Here is a 16,883-nt window from a genome sequence, read left to right on the forward strand (position 1 = left end):
TATATAGATTTATATATATATATATATATATATATATATGTATCATTTATACAGTCTATCTATATACGTAGATTTATTTATTTATATATATATATAATGTATACAGTCTATATAACTAGATTTATATATGTATATATATATATATATATATATATAATGTATACAGTCTATATAACTAGATTTATTTATATATATATATATAATTTATACAGTTTATCTATATATCTAGATTTATTTATATTTATATAATTTATACAGTCTATATAACTAGATTTATTTATATATATATATATATATATATATATATATATATATGTACATAGTTATCTTTTGACTTTAACCGTTGAGACACTTTGATGTTTTAAATTATTCTTTCTAACTACATATTCACAATTAGTGGAATTAATCTGCTTTGAAAACCCTCTTTGACTTTGTTACAAAAGGACAATCCTGCGGAAAGCCACCGGCATCGTTGCTGTTGGCAAGGGCGCTACTTTCCCAGATCATTTCCTTTTCTAAACAGCAAAGGAAGGTGACCGGCTAAAAAATGACATCATTTTTTAAGATATTATTACTCGAGAAATGTTTGGTAAAGTCAGCCCGAAAAAGAATTCATGTTTTCCACTCATGCTTTACTTTCACTTACTTTTTTTCAAGTTCGGCGCCAGTTATTCGGTACGTGTTGAATACGTTTGTCGTGGATCCATGCTGTGGTTCATTCCTGGGTAATTATCAAGATTTTTTGTTATCTAGTAAGAAAAGTAATGTTTCTGAAGGCAGGTGAATGTAAAGTAAAACATCTTTACATTAAACCCAAGCATCTGACCCTACAGTTTTAAGTCCATCAAGTTCAACCGTTTTACCTAACCTTCCTATTCTTGATCCAAAAGAAGGGAAAACCCCCCCTAATTAAGCTACTTCCAATTCTGCCATCGGGGGGGAAAAAGTTCCTTCTTGACTCCAAGAGGCAATCGGATTTCTCCTTGGGTTATATTTTAAAGTTAGTATTTCCCTCATTTTCTCCTTTAGGTGGAACCATAATCACAATTTTCGGAAAGGGGTTCAGCACCAATACGTCCCTGATATCAGTCAGCATTGGAGGACAGCCGGGTAGTGTTATAACATCCACTAGAGAAACAATCACTTGTCAAACCCCTCCGTACTCCGGTCTAAGCCCAGAGCTGGACGGGATCCCTGCGGTTATAAACGTTTCCGTTTCAGGCTACGCGGCTACGTATATAAATACCGGACTGCCAAACACGACGGACCTTTTCTTCTTCTATCGAAAAGATTGCACCCCAGTGGTCTCTAATTTCTCCTGGTTCATAGAAGACAGAACCTTACAGTTACATTTATCGGGTTTGAATTTAACCCATCTCCTGATTCTGTTGGAGAACTCCCGTTACCAACCGAAATACAAAGAGAACTTCACAGAATGGCGGGAATCGAACATTCCGATTCCGTTACATGACTTTGAGGCAGGGAGATACCTTATGAAGTTCTACCACGAACCAATGGGGTACGCAAACACGACGTCACCGGGCCAAGTTCTTGAACTCTTGCCTCTCGTATATTCAGTATCCCCTGATCACGGACAGTTGTGTGGTGGAACTCTACTGACTATATCAGGCAGTTTCTTTATAACCCCCCAAAGTTACGTTACCGTGAATCTGTCACATGACTATAGTTGCCTTGTTCGAAGGTTTAACTTTAGTACGATCGAATGTGTCGTTCGGAATGATGGCATTCCCAGCGTATCATCTCCTGCGCATCTTAATGTATCGGTTATTGTGAACGGACTCACCGGGGTTTGCAAAGGGAGCTGTCGTGTCTACCTGAGTCCTGAACAGACCCCTGTAGTCAACGGATTTGTCCCAATATTTGAAGGAAGTCTATGGATTCTCCGATTTCATGGTTACGGGTTAATGAATGCGACGGAGACCCTTCATGTACATATGGACAATGACATACCATGTTACGTGACCCTGATCAATGATAAAGTGGCAGAATGTCATATCCATAACATAGCTGCTGGCAATCACACGGTTAATATTCTAAATGCGGCCAAAGAGGATATCTGTTTTCCACTCATTTCTTTTAACTTTTCCATAACTCCTAAAATAACGTCTTTCTCGCCGATTTATTATGGCACAAATGGCGGGGGTCTCCTGACAATAAGGGGCTCAGCTTTGCAGGGGAAGAACATCACACTTGTCTACATAGGAGCTGAGAGCTGTCATATCGTAGATATGAACTACACAGTGATCTCCTGCATTGTCCCATCCGGAAGCGGAACATTCTCCGTAATGATCAACGTTGACCGTTTTAACCATTCCATTGGGTCTATACGATGCCATGAACAATATACCCCAGTGGTGTATTCCTTACTGGAGAATAATAAGACCTTCAGCTTAACGGTATCAGGGATTACTATTCCGGAGAACGTGCAAGTTTTTGTCGGAGACTCAAGTTGCGCTCCAGTATCTGGAAACGCATCCACCCTGCAATGCCCGGTCCCCCGACTTCCAGCGGGGACTTATCAGGTCAGATGCCTCGATCGACAAAGAGGATGGGCATCTTCCAATACGACCTTCATATCTCCCCTCGGAGTAAGGGCAGTGAGAAATAACATTGGTGAGTTATCACACAGCAAGTTATCGACATAGTGAGGATTGTGGTGCTATCCTTACCGATCTCCCTTTTAACCGTATTTTTAACGTGCAGCTAAACTACTTTTTTTTTTTTACTTCCAGATTGCATTGAAAATGGGATTTTACATTTTTGCGGAGAGGGGTTTTCTCCGGGAAATACATTGATTACCATCTGTGGGACCCCGTGTGAAGTACTAGATCATCTCACATCAGTGACCGAAATCTATTGCTCTCATTGGCAGCTGAACGGTAAGTTACAATCTTAGAAATCGTGTTTAGGGAACATTTGTTATTTGAGGAAGTAAATGTATCTGGTCAACAAACCTTAGAACGGTGTGAGTTTGACCCGGCGTCTCTTGGCAAAGCCACTACCCCCGGAAAAGGGGAGAGCTCCCGGGGGCAATTCATATGTTTACCTCCCAACAAGACATGATTTTACTAGATTTGTGCATTTAAATTTGCATGAATGTTAACAAAATTGACCAATTTTGTTTATTTATTTGAATTTAGTTTTCCGCACTCACTCTCTGTCAGGCTGTTTCTCGCATGCTCTCTCAAAGTCTCCCTACCTTGTCTGTCTCCTTTCTTCTGCTTTCTTCTCTGGTGAGCCGAAGCATTGCCCTGACCTCCTCGATCACTTCCGCATCAGGGTGGAGGCTCGGCACGCGCCACTGGGACATCTCTTCCCTGATTGGAGGAATGATGGAGAGGTTGCCGTCATGGTGTTTGCCGAGGCTCTGCCCCAATGCAGAAATGCTCCAGGGGGCCAACATAATGCATACAGATCTGTGGGGATCTTTCTCTGCAGATCTGTCTACATTATTTTGGCCTAATGGAGACTCAGGAGCCTCGGCACACAACACAGTCACAACTTCCAATCGGGCAGAACCTTTCCCTGACATGATGAAGGTGTGCTCCAGGAAGCACAGGTAAGACAAGGGGATCACTGGGAGAATAAAGAAAAATGAAGATGAAGGAGAATAAATGGAGAACAGGAAGAGAAAAAGAAGGAGTGGAGAACAAAAAGGGGTGCTGTTGAAACATGCAGGGAGACAGCCCTCTGGATTTTGTCTGAACTGAAACAAAAATCATTGCCCGAAAACAAATGGACCAAAAACAAAACATTTGTCTGAATCATTTTTCGCCATTTCACTAAAGTAGAATCTTTGTGATGGGATTCTAGCGCGTTTGATGCGTCTCAGCAGAATCACTCATTTAGGTAAGCTTATGGAATATTTTAGTTTTCCAGGCATGTGGCAATCTGGGCAGAGAAAAATAGGATTGAAGTAGAACATTTACTTTTAATGGATAAATGGGTCCTTTAAACAGATTCCCATCTGTCCAACCAATTTCTTCTGAAAAAAAGAAAAAAACAAGGAATTTTATGATAGATGTATAGAATAATTTATTTCTTACACAAAAAAAAAGAGTCTAGTTTCAAAGCAATGATTCTGTATTTTAGAACCTGCACTGCGAAAGGCTTCAAACTTCCAGACAAAGCAACCCCCCCCCCCTCCTTGGGTTTCCATAATGTGGCAATGGGGCATTTAAACGTTGGGTTTAAGAAACTGGTACCCCTTGAACCAAACCTCAATGTTCAGCTGACTGCCCCTTAGCAGTTGAGCAATGAATACCCTAGGTAACTTTTCAAATTTAAGCCACATGGCCGATATCAGGGAGTTCTTTTAGTAATCTTAGGTTTTTTGGTATTCTTTGCTGGCGGATGGATGTTGAAAGTGGCTTTTAAGACCTTCTGTGTTTTTTTACAGATTGGGTTTTGATTGCTTATATGAATTTCCTTTTTATTCTATTGTATTTGTAGTTAACAATCTACACAGACTGTGTTTACTAGTAACTGCCACTAGGTGTCGCTAAAAGATTGTATATTCTTTTATAAAAGTTCCATACTGACCCATCCCCAGCCTGCTACGGATACCCATAGACCATCCATCACTGACATATCTACCATAACTACATTAAAGGAGTAGGTGCGATGATTGCTGATTAAAGTATTGAAAGTGAAATGGAGTTACACATACCTTACAAGTGTCCCTCTCTAGGCACCTGAGGACGTCTCCCTCTTTCCTCCCCTGATGCCCCTTTTTTGTAGGAGCTCAGAATGTTTGCTGGATATGAAGGTATCGCAGGGTTCTACAGCCATTAAAGACCCAATAACGTGTATATAAACAGAAATAAAAATATAAACTGAGAAAATTACATTTTTCTTTTAAATGAAACTTATGAAGAACCACGAGTAGCTACCAATCGCTTCTCGGCACTTTTGCTAAGATCAAGTGAATACATGGGAAAGCTTGGTCCTCTGGCCGAGTGGTCATTATGGTCCCTGAGGGTCGCAATGGAAGCACCATATGCACCCCAGACCTATGATTTTGCCCGTTCATTGCTCATGCCTCTCACTTTGTGCAAATTACCCCAGTCCGTGCCTGGAGGGAGAGGGGTTCTTTCTTAAATACCAGACATTGAGGGCACTTGAACCCAAACTAGCACTGGAAGGATCATCATCTGGGATCATTGTCATGATGGCTGGGGTGTCCCTGTAATTGAAGAAGACCCATTGTCTGGCAGGTGGATTCTGACCAGAAGAGGTCAGCGTTTCCCCTTCCTTAACTAAATGCCGTATCTTCACATGACGGTGCAGAGCAAGCTGACGAGCCGTCAGTGACAAGAGTGACTTGTAATCACATGCTAAGAAATAAAAACCGAGTGCTAAACGAAGCTTTAGCATTTTAAGCAGATCATAGGCACCCGACTGTCTTGCGACTAATGAAGCTAAATCATTACTCACGTTAAAGGAGATGCTTTTTATCAGCTGGTATTTTGGTTGCTTGCACGCGCTGGCAGGAATACGTAACACGCAATGCTGCCCTTTACATTACTGTATTTGCTCGATTATAAGACAAGCTTTTTTCTTAGAAAACAATAATCTGAAACAAAGTCCTTCTTTTAATCGCTGAATCAGCTCTTCTGCCGCCTGCCATAGCTGCCGGAACACATTATATGCATTCAAAGACTTGCCAGGCTCTGAACTGCAAGCCCAAAGTGCAGACACGTGTGGGCACAGGTCACGTGTGTTACTCACGTGACGCCACCACTAAGCAAGAATCTTCACAAAGTACATGCTGAATAATGCAGCCTGATCTCCCACTGCGCTGCCTCAGGTACAAGGGGGCATTTTGACAAATTAGACCTCTTGAAATCGTCTATAATTCTCACTTCTCCTTTACTTTTATCTAATTGATAGAGCTTTCCTAATACTACCTTATAGCTGGTAGTAAAAAAAAAGTTTGGGGTCACTGAGCTATTTTCAAGTAAAACAAGTTTCTGGCTGTAACAATAATTACAAAAGGGTTTTCTAACGATCAATCATCGTGTACCATTGGAACACAGGAGTGATGGGAGTGATAAAGGGCCATTGGAACACAGGAGTGATGGGAGTGATAAAGGGCCATTGGAACACAGGAGTGATGGGAGTGATAAAGGGCCTCTGTACTCCTATGAAGATATTCCATAAAAAATTAGCCATTTCCAGCTACAATAGTCATTTACAGCATTAACCCCGTCTGCTCTAGATTTCTGATTCAATTTCATGTTTTTTTATTAGACAAAATTTGCATTTGTTTCAAAAACAAGGGAATTTCTAAGTGACCCCAAACTTTTGAACAGTAACGTGTATGTATATCTTGAGAAACTAAAATGATTTTCTTTTTTGCTTCAACAGATTCCTTGTCCTTTCTGTGCGACTTGACGTACGCCGGAACTGATTGTTACACAAATTTAAACACATATCTCTGTTGTGATATAAACATACAAGTGGGGACCATCCAACTGACACAGCCCTTGGCGTACGTTCATGTCTGCAACAGGAGAAAATGTGCCTTACAATCCGCGGCAGACACAGAGGACACCGAGGTCCATTTATCGGGACTGTTCATAAGGTATTCCATTAACAGCAAAGACATGTTTCACGTTACACGTTAGCATCCTTGGGAATCCCTCGTTTGGCTTCTCGGAGCTCCCCATCTCCTGGAACGGAGTGTGGCTATGATAAAGGGGGTTGAGCTAGCCACACATAACGTCGGGCGGACCAAGTTCTAGCACCGGGCAGGGGCATATTCTTAGCAGTGGAAGTCTTCACTAGGTGAAGCTCACCCCATTGGCACCTTCCGTGCCTCTCTTTCCTCGCCTGACCTCAGAATGTTTGCTGCGTATGAAGATATCCCAGTATTCTACAGCCCCAGTCACAATAATGTTTCGATAACATGGCAAGGAAATGCAGAACAATTGTGTATAAACATAATGCTAAAAAACCATGGGGAGTACCAAAGAGTACTCCTTGCCTGGGGTGCCGTTTCGTCTATTACTGGCCCAGGTAGCCCCAGTTAGATGTTAAAGGGGGTCAAAGGTCACGATGTCGGGGTATCTTTTAAGTCTAGGGTGTATTAAATAGAAAGAGAAAACCAATATCTACCTCCAGTATGGGAGCCACAAGTGGACAGATGAAGTCCCTATTAAATTATACATATGAAGTGTAGGGGGTGGAACTGCCAAGACCACTTCCACCACTGGAGAAATAAGAGACGCTCCTGAGGACCAGAGTCAAGTTAAGAAGTATGGAGATGAATATTACTGCATTCTAATACCACATATTAGGAAAATATAAGGTGGTCAGACTATATCACAATTATCGTATCTCACTCTGGTTTAGGAAGCACCAATGAGCTCAATTAGCTCATCCTTCAAGAAGGAGAGTTAGCTATACATTATGCAGGGCCTACTTGGCCTTCTCATAGGACAACCCTACCGTTCATAATGCAAAGTATAGTGGGTAAGAAGAGTCTGTTAAAAAGATATAACATAACTAAATGCAAGGTGCACTAAGATAATAATACAAAAAAAAGATATTCCATAGTATCCACCATATAACTCCCAAACAACGTTAAAATAATTCAGTGATGTAAGCGAATGCCGTGAAAAAGATTTAAAAATAAAAATACTTCATTTTATATATATAAAGAGAAAAAAGAAGGTAAAGAGAAAAAGGATAGGTGAGATAAAGAGAAACGAGAGATAACGAGGGATAAGGGGAAAGGAGAAAGATAGGGAGAAAGAGGAGAGATAATGAGAAAAGGAGATAATGATCGCCCCTCCCAGCCACATATAAAGCACTCCAAGAAGTGCTTGCCTCCTTAAGTGTGGTTGGCTAAGTGGCATGCTGGATGTAATTTGTTCAGGGGCGTGGTTAGGGGTGTGGCTATGGCTTCTCCAAGACTTTTACGCAAATGTGTGACCTTTTAGTAGCCACATATGCAAATTAATAAGAACCATGCATCTTAGCTACACAATTTAATTTGTAAAGCAATCTCCTCTTGTTTCTATACACATTATTCTGGCCTTTAGGGCCGTAGAACCCCTGGGATACCCTCATGCCCAGCAAGCATTCTGAGCTCCTAGAAAAAAGGGGCATCATGGGAGGAAAGAGGGGCATCAGGGGAGAAGGGTGGGACATCAGGGGAGAAAAGAGGGACATCAGGGGGAGGAAAGAAGGACATCAGGGGAAAAGGGAGGGACATCAGGGGAGGAAAGAAGGACATCAGGGGAGAAGGGAGGCACAGAGGGACTTGGGTGCTAAAGAGTCACAGAAATAATTTGTCTTTTCCCAATTTTCTTAATCAGTTCCAATCATGATTAAATTCTGCATCTTCAGTGTAATTAATTAGCAGCTGTGTCATTACTCGGTGTTCTGCTATCCTGGTGGCACTGAAGGGGTTACGCCTCGCTCTCATTAAATAGTACAACTCTAATTAAATGCTTGCTAGCTCTAATTAGTAACAAGCAAAAGCTAATTAAAATCAATTAACCCCTTCATTTCCAGCTTGGGAGCTAATGAATGGCGCCAGGATTCTAACTAACAAAACAAATCACAAGTAGGTCCGTTAAGAGACGGATTTGTGAAGCATTATAATATATAATATAATTACTATTATTATTTAACAGGAGACAATATTTTTGTTTAATTTTGGACTTTTAAGGGGACATTCCCTTTTCCTCATTCTACTGATGCTGACAGGGTCGGTGATGTGTTCAGGCCTAGGGTCCGGGGGGCGGCAGTCCCCTGGCTGCAAAACCAGGGGGCAGATTATCTTCTTGGCAGTCATGCCCCCCCTTACGAAAAATTACTGCAGTTTTTTCTGAAGTAATACTGCAGTTTTTTGGACATGAAAAAACTGCAATACTGCACTTTTACTGCAGTATTACTGCAATTTTTTTTTTATATTGCAAACCTACAGTTGTACTTCAAAGTAGTGTAGCTTTATTGCATTCCGTACAAAAATAACTACAGTACAACTGCAGTACAGTGAAGTACAAATGCAGTAAAACTGCAGTAAATGTGCAGTAATACTGCAGTAAAAGTGCAGTATTGCAGTTTTTTCATGTCCAAAAAACTGCAGTATTACTTCAGAAAAACTGCAGTATTTTTTTTGTAAGGGCCCTGGTGTGCCACTGCTGAACGGACATGTTTTGGCCAAGTCTCGGCCTGGCACAGCCTCCATACACTTATCAAAAGGTCCGTTGCCAGGTCTCCAAAAGATCCGCGTCTGGAGCCCACAGCAGATTTGATAGCAGCGGAGTCCGCTTTGGGAGCAGTCGCTGCGCACACTGCTCATATACACGCACATACTTACAAAACATTTATAAATTAACAAAATTCTGATTTATTTCCAGCAACCTCCGTGAAATGAACAACCCAGTGTATCTGCTTTAGACATCCCAGTGTGCGAGTGGCCTCACTTTAGCCGTGGGGTTACGTGACCTCAGGTTACATGACCACGCTCTGTTCCTGCTTTCCTCAGCTTGGACTGGCCCTTTGTAAACAATTTTGCACTGGCCTGAGGGGGGCAATTGTGGGAACCCCTCACCTGGTGAGTATCACCCGGGGCAGGCTGCTCCCCCCTCACATATGCCACTGGTGCTCAGTGCCAATATATGGGGTCATATCCCAGCGCTCCGCATTAACTCGGGGCAGGTAAGAATAGCCCAATACGGGCTATAAAGTTGAGATTAAGGACTAACCCCCCTAGTAACCCCACTGGCATCGCCAATCCTGCCGGCTCCCGACTCCTTCATAAGGACAGCTATGGGTCAACAAGCCGGTCAAATTGCCTGATACAGCGGAATATTTATTCATTACATACTTTGTATGCGAAAAGGTTTGCATTTCTGGTTCAACGGGGTGTATTTTTGCTAGGTCGGGTGTTTTCGGATGAAATAAAAACCTTTCGGATGCCTGACATCGCCTCTCATTATCAAAGTCAGTGAGCTTCTCCTAGTGGCTTATTTTGTCTTGGTGCTACCCTAGGCCACCACATATGGCCGTGGCTGGTGGCTACCTCCAGGGCTGGACTGGTGATGAGGAGATGTCCCCATCACTTTAAGGCGTCTGATGACATAAGTGGGGCTGACGGCCAAATATGCGCGGCCGCACGCTATGGTTTTATGCCCACATAGTGTGCGGCTGTACATATACAGACAGAGCACAGATCGGGTTAGTATGCGGCGATTTTGGCCCATGGGGCATTTAAATGTCTCACTGTGCCAGCAATCTGCCCGCGGTTATATGGCTCCTCTTCCAAGATGGGCTTAGCTGGTGATGTGTAATTCATGATTTACCCTTCATGATATAAAATGTTTCATCTTCTAAAAATCACCGTTTAGTGAATAATTAATTAATTATATTATTATATATATTATTATATATTAATTATATAATAATTATATTATTATATTCCTCTCTCCGTGACTCCTTAAAACATTGATCAAATTATACTATTTGTTAATTGTTTCAAAAAAATCTTTATTTCTACACAAAAAAAAAAGCAGCAGGTTTGGTCCTGTCTGCCGCAATTTGATATTTATCTCCGTCTTCCACGGAAACATCTGGTGAATGCCAATGGGTGAAAAAACATTTTACAAGAATTGAGAGAGAATGCTTTAAAGACATTTATTTAAAAAGAAAGCTGTTGGAAATTCTCATTTCCATTGAGCGTTCAGCAGATAAGTAATATTGTGAATTATCAGTCGCAATCAATCATGGCTGCTACATTTTCATGGCTTCTCGAAAGAACTTCTGTACTATAGACTGCCTGGAACATTCAGAAATCACCAAAATAAGGCCCTCTCGGCATACCTGGTAACTCTAGGGGTTTGCTCGCCCCCCCCCTGAGCTTCAGTGTTTCCGCTCCGATCTCGGGGTGAAGCGGCAAATCTCAGGTTCATCAGATAACTCATTCACTGATTTAAGGCTACTGATTAGTGCTTTTGCCCCTTGTAAGTTATGGCTGATATCCCTGCTTGAATGCAGGTGACTCAATTAAGTGTAGCTTTAAATGATAAAAAGTCAAGGTTTCTCATGAAGATATAAGAGCCATTTGGTGAACACATTTGATGAGTCACTACGTAGAATCTTCACTATGGGCTACTAAGGGGTTAATATTGTGAGAGTCTAAGGGGGCAGCTCATATAGAAAGTTCCCAGGAATGCCTCTTGGGACTCCTACATTTACACGCACTTTTTTCTTGGGTCATGTAGCGTGAACCCACCTCCCAGCTACAGCAGCATGCGCAGTGTGGTTACTGCCCTTCGGCTGATGGTGGTGCGTCTATAGATTATCTACTAGAGAACTTCGGTTCCTCAGGGCTCGGAGGCTCCTAAGCACTTGCCTAGTGTGCCTAATAGATAACTCGCCACCGATTACCAAACAACCTTTGGTGCCCTCCACCAAGAAATGACCTGCCCGTACTTACCAGCACCTGGTAAACATCGTATGAGATGTCATGCGCAGGTGGCCACTATACCATACTTTGGCCATTCTCACTCCTCACACAGGTCCTTCCCACGTCCCACAAATCTGATTGACATTCCCATAAAGGGCATGAGAGGGAGAGGGGGACAACCATGGGGGTAACCCAGATATGCAATTACCCCCCACAGACACACATACATAGGATGGGCGGTGATGGGAAATCATGACATGATCTCCCCATGGAGAGCCTAATTTAGCCCCATGCAGACCCAGTATGGACACCACACATAACCGGCCGCCAGAATCTCTTAGGAATCAGAACATAGGTCTAGTTATAGTGCCGTCAAATTCTATATTTCTATGTTCTCTGGCCGCCCATTATTACTCTTGTGAGTGAATGTTGTCAGAGTTTACACTCACGGCTCTCCAAACAAACTCATCATTTGCAAGCTAAGAATAAAAATACAGATACATTTCAGAAAATGTCGTATTTTTTCAATGGCTTTACTAAAGATATGGGTATCCAAAAATATTTCGTTTAAAGGGCACTTTTTTTCATAACTTGAGAATAATGCTTAAAATTAATAAATGCTTAAAATGATTGATTTGAAAAAAATTGTATTTAAATGAGATTCCCATCTCTAGTCAATTTCACGAGACTTCAAATCTGAGCGCTTAAAATTATTGATTTGATTGATATTGATTTATTAATCAGAAAAATGTTTAAAAATACTGTTTTTTTTAAATAACAGTATTTAAATAATATTCCTATCCATAGTCGATTTCATGGGAATTCAGGTTAAACAACTAATATATTGTAGGCTGCCACTTTTAAGTAATTTTTTTTGCAAAATTTTCAATTCTCTTTATTGACCCGGAAACAAAAGTATCAGGGATCAAGCCCGAATTGGCCATCGGGCCCACCCGATGAATGTCAGGACGGCCACCGACATACTTGCCTGATCAGCAGCTCCAGTGGCACATTGGCCTACCCAGAATCTTTCAGGCTCTGGTTACCAAGACTGGTATGCGAGTGGACTGGTCAGTCAGCGTCAATGGGGGGGGGACCCAGTAATGGGAGTGGGCAGGGTCAATAACTTCGTGGGTGGGGGTAGCCCCATAAAATTGTATGGAGTAGGAGGGAAAATGGGTGGGGAATGGGGTGTGTCTAAACACAGGTCCTGTGATCAGCAGGTGAAACCAGGTACGCAGATTGGGTCACTGGCTGGAAATGCCCGGCCACAAGCTACGTGAGCATAAAACCAAAATGTATCCAGCAGCCGGCCACAAATTGCCAGGGCCGCCTCGTCATCACCAGTCTGGTGCCCTGCCAAGGACTATACGAAGTATCAATGGACTAAGGTCTTTAAAACACCCAACGACTGTGCCAACACAGAGCTAAAAAAAAAAGCACGGGGGGTTAACATTCCCGCTCCTTCATTTTTATTTTATTTTTTGCCTCTTTGCACGAAGAATACATTAAATTCAGACTCTGGCAATATAACTGGCACATATATCGAATCTGCTTATTCTGGGTTGTTAAGTAAGTTTAATTAAGTTAATGTTCCACGCTATCAACGGAGGATCGTATCGCAATAAACCGAGAGCCGGGGAATAAGGATCTTAAATTGGCTCATTTTTTTCACAGTTGGAATTGGGGAATTGGAGAGCCAATTGTAATAAAGGGTTTCCCTATTTCTCCGGCGCCCTGCAGAAATACAGGTTACTTAGCGGCAGGCGATAATACCGTTTAACTGTGAACAAAGTATCCGAAGATATTATAAACTTGCTAGTACATTTTTTTTTTGGGATATTAAGCTCATGGCTGTTTAATCTTGCAATAATTTAGTCCACGGACATTCTAATCAGAAAGAGCAGAATATAACACGCTTAAATCGTCGGCGTGTATGTGTGTGTGCGTGTGCGATGGCGGCTGGCATTTTAACAGATTTGCTAAACAGATAGAAATCGTGTAATATATTTAGCACATGTGTTGTTTTTTTTTCCCCCCGTGTTGAAGCTGCGAGACCGGAGAAAACAAATAACGCAATACAAGAACTGAAAACAAAATTAAAGAAATTTGCAAAGTTTGACAAATGGTAGCCCGGAGTTGCCACAAGCTAATTTCTTGCAATGATTAATAAGAGCAAAAATAATTGCATTTCATTAAGATTGATGACACCCCATTTGCCCTCCCTCCTCGTTTCAGCCCTAAAGTGGAAAGAGATGGCGTTCTCATCTATAATAGCTCCTGTAGCATCGCCATGGCAACAGAGGCAGAGATGGAGTGCGAGTTCCCTAATCAGCCAATTACCGCGAAGATTACTGAGATACGGAAGAATCGGGGCCAGAACACTCAGGTATAATCAAATTTCCTTTACAGACTCGTTCAAACAGTTTAAAATTAAATTTCTAATGGTGTGTACATTAAAAAAAAAACTATTTCGGCTTAGCTTTGGTAATATATAATGCTAAATGCCACGGAAGGTAGAGCACTCGTTTTAATGCAAGAAAAGTGAATTTATGGCTAATCAGAAGTGGCGGGAAAAAAAAAAGCCCAGTTACTCATCTAATTTGCGCTAAACAAATGAGGGTTTTTCCTTGCCGTTTTCGTGTTCTCGGCTAAGCTCATTATCGGCCTCTTCTGTTTAACTCTGTCTGTACCAACAGCGACGTTCATATTAAAAGTATCTAAAACGTGTGCAGATGAACAGAAATATTAATTATTATGAACTCATCGCCTGAAAAGATTGTAAAAAAAAAAATCTAAAAAATGATCTACAAATCCATATATGTTAAGTCCTGAACGAGGAAAATAACCTTTTTTTCTATACTTATATTAGCGGTTTGTTGGAATCGCCTTGTTGCATTTTTGTTGTTTATTGAAGTGATTTAGGTTAAAGATTGGACAATGAGCATTTGTGACTTTGACCATGTGCAATTTCCACCCAGGTTCCGCCCACTTCCTGTTCTAGTCCCTCCCATGCTCCACCCCCTTTGTTACAAATCAGCAAAGTTGAGTGGTCTGGAGTCCAATCCCATTGTTCTTTTCATGAGTGGAGTGTCAGTTGGCCAGTGCCATTGTGTTCCCCAGCGTTGTACGATGGGTAAACAGGACATAACAAGCTGAGTACCATGTAACAATTTGGACTTTTGGAAACTAAAGGGAAGGAGGGTCCTGGTCAAAAGAGCTTACAATCTAGAAGGAGTTGGCGGTATACCACACAGGCGGTATACAAGTCCCAGTGTTTGAGATGGACCAGCCACACAAGTGCATCTCATTGCACTGATTCAATACATAATAATACTGGTTTATGGAGTACAGGCTGATGGCAGGAGTGAGTCTAGGAGAGGTGAGGATGAGTTAGGTGGTGCCCTGTTACCCTGTAGTTTCACCCTGAAGAAGGAGACAAGGGAAGAGTTGGATAAGATGAAGGAGGGCACTCCAAAGGATTGTGAAACCCATGAGCAGTCTTATATTGGAGCAGGAGAGATACATATTAGAGCAGAGAACAGACAAAGACAATGTCATGAAACTCTAGAATGTGTAGACTTCTAGACTTCTGAAGTATTAACATAGAACCCCCCTTTTTATAGTTCTGTTTTGCTGTATGTGGAGGTTACTTTCTTGGTGCCTCACCATAAGGCTTTACAGGGGAGATGCGTTCAGCAATCTTTAGTGCTAGAGGCTCAGTCTCTGAAAACGATGGAGAGAGAGTCTAGAAAGCAGGTAACAATTTCCTAACTGGATTGACTGTAGGATTTTAATGCAGAGTTCACCAAGGGATCATGGGGAACAAAGTCACATTTGGCTTCATCTCAAGTGTGATTGTTCCTTTTAAGCATGTTGGCTTCAGTATCGAGTAAAAATGTAAAAACATAGGAACCTAGAAATTGATGGCAGATAAGAACCATTTGGCCCATCTATTCTGTCCACTTTTCCTGATATAGAGACTCAGAACATGCATGTTTAAATTTCCTTATCGCTTTAGCCTCGACCACTTCTGCTTTGAGGCTGTTCCACTCGCTACCACCCTCTCAGTAAAGTAAAACTTCCTTACGTTAAATTTAAGCCTCTGACCCTCTGGTTTTAGATTATGACCCTTTGTTCTCCTCCTTTGAGATATATCCTGCACAATGGTGATGTTTCTACAATTCTCAGCACGGTGATTATTTACTGTTTGTGACAATGAGAAATAGTGGATTTTACTCTTCATTAAATGGTCATCATGCTAGTTGTGGAACGATGTCCTTTTATGCTACGCATGCCCCAGTAACCAAAGCTAATCACTCTGTGTCGTCCATAGCTGAGGAGACCACCATTTTTCACAGAGGTCTTCATCTTTAACCTTGGTAATGTTCCTCGCTCTCTATCAATCAGAACAATAGCATTTGTTAACTGTCAGAGAACCTAAAACGTTACAAAATAGTTATGCACGGATCAATAATGCATTCCGAGCAATTGATTGTGGCATTCCACTTGTTTTATTAACAGTCTGGTCGTTTAACGTCCAAATTTATTATGGTGCGTCAATACATCATACAAAATAAAAACGACTTCCATATTTTATAATATACACGAGCCAATGGAATGATCAAGTAGACCAGATACAGAAAAGTTCTGGAGGGTACGTGGACTTGTTCCTCCCAGTTTTATGTTCTGATAAAATTTGCCATTATGCTTTGATATTCATAAAGCACTACAGGTAAAGCTATTTGTATCTGTAGACCATTTTAGAAAGGGATGGGAATTCAAGGAATCTCCTTACTACAATATTCTACTATACTAGAGATGGCAAGTTAACTCTTTATTAAACTCTGGGCTCCTCGTCTCCTGACAGACCTGACCTCTGACTTTTGAGAGTCAGCTGACTTAACAGACTGAATAATCAGGTCATATAGTTGAGTCTAACTCAACAGGAGCCTTGAGTGGGCAGCTGGACCATACTTGACTCAACTAAACCTTGCCAAAGGACAAATTGCAGTTATGTTAGTTCTTTACCCTGTCACACACTTCACACTGTTCCAAGGAGACCACTGGCCAGAAAATATTGTTTTCTTTATTTTTATAACCAATAACTATTCCAACCCAGAACAATGTTCATAAATCACAATGGGGTGAACGCGCAACTGTGTTACCCAAAGAGCCAGAACGCAAAGCAGATTTAGTATTCTTTATCTTTACAGTAGCATTTAAATGCAGTTTTTCATAATTCAGGTTTTGGCACATCATAATGCTGGAGGATTTAACCTATGATCTCTAAGTCCTCTGCCGTATTTTTAGTATGACTTGTGACTACTAATAAGCTACATTGTATTGTGAAAGAAACTTATCTCTGTTGTGTGACAATTGCCCTTCCGCAGATTCCGCTCGAGAATGTCAAGGTACCCGACTACCAGCTAGGGGGGCC

General features: G+C 41.5%; 1 protein-coding gene across 1 annotated transcript in view; it reads left to right on the forward strand.

The window, feature by feature from the left end:
- The window catches only part of PKHD1 (PKHD1 ciliary IPT domain containing fibrocystin/polyductin), a 168,111-nt gene that overhangs the window by 25,393 nt on the left and 125,835 nt on the right, over positions 1–16,883 (forward strand). Inside the window, exons 27-32 of the mRNA XM_089499223.1 lie at positions 658–725; positions 1,030–2,634; positions 2,754–2,900; positions 3,460–3,580; positions 6,536–6,607; positions 13,682–13,832. Of these exons, the coding sequence (XP_089355349.1) occupies positions 658–725; positions 1,030–2,634; positions 2,754–2,900; positions 3,460–3,580; positions 6,536–6,607; positions 13,682–13,832 (2,164 nt within the window). The remainder of the gene's footprint in view (positions 1–657; positions 726–1,029; positions 2,635–2,753; positions 2,901–3,459; positions 3,581–6,535; positions 6,608–13,681; positions 13,833–16,883) is intronic.

This window comes from Sceloporus occidentalis, unplaced genomic scaffold (genome assembly GCF_023333645.1).
Source record: "Sceloporus occidentalis isolate IW3139 unplaced genomic scaffold, rSceOcc1.0.p SCAF_131, whole genome shotgun sequence".
NCBI classification, from domain to species: Eukaryota; Metazoa; Chordata; class Lepidosauria; order Squamata; family Phrynosomatidae; genus Sceloporus; species Sceloporus occidentalis.